Source organism: Meles meles, chromosome 3 (assembly GCF_922984935.1).
Source record: "Meles meles chromosome 3, mMelMel3.1 paternal haplotype, whole genome shotgun sequence".
Lineage (NCBI taxonomy): Eukaryota > Metazoa > Chordata > Mammalia > Carnivora > Mustelidae > Meles > Meles meles.
This window is the reverse complement of record NC_060068.1, coordinates 25,828,233-25,833,509: the sequence shown is the minus strand read 5'-3', so window position 1 is coordinate 25,833,509 and position 5,277 is coordinate 25,828,233. Positions and strand designations below refer to the sequence as shown.

At 37.1% G+C, this 5,277-nt stretch overlaps 1 protein-coding gene across 1 annotated transcript; it reads left to right on the top strand.

The window, feature by feature from the left end:
• Window positions 1-4,043: 4,043 nt before the first annotated feature.
• LOC123938022 (olfactory receptor 13G1) lies at window positions 4,044-4,967 on the top strand. The gene has a single exon (XM_045998931.1). It carries the CDS (start codon window positions 4,044-4,046, stop codon window positions 4,965-4,967), a length of 924 nt encoding a protein of 307 aa, XP_045854887.1.
• The last annotated feature ends 310 nt before the right edge of the window (window positions 4,968-5,277 follow it).

The following is a 5,277-nucleotide window of genomic DNA, read 5'->3' as shown; positions in this document are numbered from 1 at the left end:
GTTTTGTATCTTAGGACTGAATTTCTACCTCACATCCAGTTTCACAGAAATTGATAATTAACAATTAAATAGATAAATAGAATTTTTACATGGATAGGTAAAAATTATCCAAATGAAAACTGAAGGTTTCTTCTTGATCACCAAAGAAGGTTAAGTTTATATTTGAGTGTATATTTCAGTAGGTAAGATCACATAGACTAGAAAAAGACTGTTACCTTATAGATTCATCCAAAAATATTTGATAACAGATCTCTGATTCAGATGAAATAACCAGACCAGGAGCTTTTAATATAATTTAAAGTATATTTAGCACTCAGTATTTCAAAGTTTAGTTATTATTCATTTTAATGCAAGGCATTTAAAATATTATTTTAAAGATTTATTTATTTATTTGCAGAGAGAGAGAGGGCATACACAGGGGGAGGGCAGAAGGAGAGGGAGAAGCAGGCTCTCCATGGAGCAGAGAGCCAGATGTGAAACCTCACAAGGTTTAATTAGATCCAAGGATCCTGAGATCATGATCTGAGCCAAAAACAGATGCTTAACCAACGGAGCCACACAGGTGCCCCAATATTAAAAATATGTTAATTGAACATCAAATTTCAACTATCTCATCTTTATTTTCCTGTTTCAAGTCATGTCTCATTCAGAATAAAACTCTCATGTTTTTTAAAGTACTTTTTATATTATTCAGTTTTCATGTATGCTATTGGTATTTTACCCAAAAGGATATAGCAAAAGGTTAATAACAATTGTTAAAGGTTAGACAGTCTAGGTGTGATAAAGGAAACTTTCAATGTTTAGTATTTGTGTAGCCTGCTCCTGGGTTCCCAGGGAAGCTACACTTTCATCAAGATCAGGATGGATTCACCAAACTTCAAAACATGGGCTCTATTTCTGCCTTGAGCATACACAGTACATCTGCTTCATTAGCAAATAACATAAATAAATAAATGAATGAATGAATAAATAAATAAATAAATAAATAAATAAAGGAGCACCTGGGTGGCTCAGTGGGTTAAAGCCTCTGCCTTCAGCTCAGGTCATGATCTCAGGGTCCTGGGATTGAGCTCCGCATCAGGCTCTCTGCTCAATGGGGAGCCTGCTTCCTCCTCTCTCTCTGCCTGCCTTTCTGCCTACTTGTGATCTCCATCTTTCAAATAAATAAATAAAATATTTAAAAAATCAAACTAAAGATATAAATAAAAATCTCCCTAAATTCTGTTCCCATACCTCCTAAGCTTGCAAACTTGCATTACTAAAAACAAAATAAAGTTTGTGATTTTCTTAAATATCCTTCTTCATGATAATTTGCAATTCCTGATGTAACTATATATATCCCTGTATTAAGTATTCATTCTCTCCAGAGCACTCTCTCCTTTGTGAAGATTGTGTATCCCAGACAGCCGTCCTCACTTGGGCTCAAATAAAATTAACTCTCTCTCTCTTTTTTTTTTTTTCTTAGCAGTTCTAAAAGTTTTGTTCATTTTGCATCAAATAGAAACAATTCTGGCTCTTCATCTTACAATATATGCATTCTTGGCCTCTGTTATTCTTCTGTCACTCCACTGTTTTCATATCAACTGTATACAGATGAAAATATCCAAAGTCCTATCGTGTTTGTTACAAAATGATTATAGATATAAGCAATGACAAGTGTTGCATTATTGTGCTATCAGAAAATAAGAAATGGGACACCAGGGTGGCTCAGTGAGTTAAGCCTCTGACTTTGGCTCAGGTCATGATTTCAGGGTCCTGGAGTCGAGCGCTGCATCTGGCTCTGCTCGGTGGGTAGCCTGCTCCCCCCACCCCACCTACTTGTGATCTCTCTCTCTCTGTCATATACATAAATAAAATCTTTTAAAAAAGAAAATAAGAAATAAATCTGGGGATTCTGAAGGTGGTTTATTGATTTGAAAAATATGTTTTCTATTGGTCTGAATAGCTACACATAGATTAATCACTAAATTTAGCATATTATTAGTCCATTAAATTTAGAAAATTAATAATTCAGGTTTCAGAGATTGGAGGAAAAAACAGACTGCATATGGTCTCAAAATGATTTTTATTTCCTCTGGGTAGCAGGGGTAGAGTATTATCTCTGAAAATGCAAAGAACTATTATGAAACATAAAGTTATTAATAAATTTAAAGCCATTTTGGACACTTTTACTAGATGTACCAGATCAGAGTAGTCCTCACAGTCATATATACATGTAAAAATCTGATTATGCATGAAAACAGATCTAGCCCAGAAAAAAGGAATGTAGTTGAGAAAATACTGAAGGTTTTTTGGTGGGAAGTAATAAAAAGAACAAGAACTTTCCCCACAGAAAGGGAAACTCTCTTACACTGTTGATGGGAATGTAAGCTGGTACAGTTACTCTGGCAAAAAGTATGGAGGTTCCTCAAGAAGTTAAAAATAGAGCTATCCTACTCCATCAGAAAGGACGAATACCCAACTTTTGTAGCAACATGGACAGGACTGGAAGAAATTATGCTGAGCGAAATAAGTCAAGCAGAGAGAGTCAAGTATCTCTTATTTGTGGTCTCACTTATTTGTGGAGCATAACAAAGAACATGGAGGACATGGGGAGATGGAGAGGAGAGGGAGTTGAGGGAAACTGGAAGGGGAGATGAACCATGAGAGACTATGGACTCTGAAAAACAACCAGAGGGTTATGAAGGGGCAGCGGGAGGGGGTGGGGTGGGGTGGGAGGTTGAGGAACCAGGTGGTGGGTAATAGGGAGGGCACGTATTGCATGGAGCACTGGGTGTGATGCCAAAACAATGAACACTGTTATGCTGTAAATAAGCAAATAAAAATAAATAAATTAATTTAAAAAAAAAGGAAAAAAAAAGAAAAAAAATAAAATTTTAAGTGAATAAGCCTAAAAAAAAAATATAGAGCTATCCTATGACCTAGCAATTTCACTACTTGGTATTTACCCCAAAAATACAGATATAGTGAAAAGAAGGGCCATATGCACCCCAATGTCCACATTAGCCAAACTAGGGAAAGAGCTCAGATGGCCATCAACAAATGAGTGGACAAAGAAGAGACTGTGTGAATGTGCACATGGGTGTGTGCATGCACGCACACACACACTCACACACTCACACACACACACTCTCACACACACACACTCATGAATATTGCTCAGCCATCAAAAAGCATAAAATCTTACCATTTGCAATGACATGGATGGAACTAGAGAGTATTATGCTAAGGCTGTAAAATATCTAATATTTTTCCATTCCATATCATTTTTGGAAATAAAAAATTTTCATAAGAAATATGAAGCTTATGGAGCTTTAATGGCAAATTTACAGCTATACTAAAAGAAAGATGCACTCCTAGATCTTCTAAATTTTTGTCCAATCTTTTCACCATTGTATGACAGCACAACAAATTAGTTCATGCAATTTTGGAAATGTGATTCTGCAGTTGAAGAGAAAATATCAGGCAAGCAATTGATTAAATTCTTGTTTTTAGACACCAGTGAATTATTCAGGGTTTCCTGATTATGCAGTCTCAGGATATTCTATTGGACATTTCCCCCCTGAAGTCTTTCCACTATTATTAGCCCTGTCAGCTTCTTTTGTTCTAGATATTTCTGCTCGCATATGTTTCAAGAAAGATAGCATGTAGTTAACTACTAGTGAGATATGCAATTCTTGTATTCTATTTCATATACATGTGAATTATACTCAAATAAGTTTCAACTCAAAATGGTAATATTGAAATACTTGAATAAATTTTCTTTTCTTACCCATTCTTTCTCAACCATTGCCTCCCGTTTAATGGAGTCATTGATTGAAGAACATGCATCAGAAAATTACATCCATCTGAAAAATAGAAGATATTGCCTGGAAGCCAGAATTCCATCAAAATGGAATTCTTGCTACTAAGTTGTATCACAGCATCACACATATCACTAAACACACACACACACACACACACACACACACCTTCTAATAAAGCACCCAGATCATCTTAATTCCCATTTGCTCACTTTCTGCAATATCTGTCATCAAAGCAAGATGAATAACAGCATCGTAACTGAGTTTATGATTCTGGGCCTCACCCAAAAACCTGAACTGCAGAGAGTTCTCTTCATTGTCTTTCTTTTCGTGTACACTGTGGCCTTTCTTGGCAATGCACTGATTGTCATTGCCATCATCTATAACACCACTTTGCATACACCCATGTATGTTTTCCTTTTGGCGCTGGCTATTGTGGACATCATATGCACAACAAGCATTATACCAAAGATGCTGGTGACCATGCTGACATCAAGAAGGAATATTTCCTATGAAAGCTGCATGTCCCAGCTCTTCTTCTTCACGTGGTCCCTAGGAGCTGAGATGGTTCTCTTCACCACAATGGCATACGACCGCTATGTGGCCATCTGTTTCCCTCTTCGCTACAGAACTATTATGAACCACCATATGTGTGTGACCTTGCTGAGCATTGCCATGGTGATTGCACTAACCAATTCCTGGGTACACACTGGTCTCATCCTGAGGCTGACATTCTGTGGACCAAACACCATTGACCACTTCTTCTGTGAGATACCCCCTCTGCTGTCTTTGTCCTGCAGCCCCGTGAGAATCAATGAGATTATGGTATATGTTGCTGATATTACCCTGGCCATAGGCGACTTCACACTCACCTGCATCTCCTATGGTTTTATCATTGCTGCCATTTTCCGCATCCGCACAGCAGAAGGCAAGAGGAAGGCTTTTTCAACATGCTCGTCCCATCTCATAGTGGTGTCCCTTTACTACTCCCCTGTAATCTACACCTATATCCGCCCTGCCTCCAGCTACTCATTTGAAAGAGACAAGGTGATAGCTGCACTCTATACTCTTGTGACCCCAACATTAAACCCAATTGTGTATAGTTTCCGAAACAAGGAGATGCAGACAGGGATTCAGAAAGTTTTTCCATTTCTGAAACATTAGTAATTTCAAAAGGGAATGTCAGCTCTATACCCCAGAATCATCTCCTAGAACATCTCAGATTTTACTGATCATTTATAGATATTTCCTTCCCAGATTTCCCTATTCCCTCTTAAGAGTAACAATGTTTCATTCCATTATGAATCACTGTCTTAGCTCCTGATTTCTAAAATGCACTTACTTTCTTACCATTACACTAGTGATTTACACTTACTACTTTACATATTTGTAAAATACTTTCTTTCATGAAAGCTTTCACTATTAATCACAGTAAATGTAGTTTTTCTCTCATTCTTATTCTATTCCCAGCTTT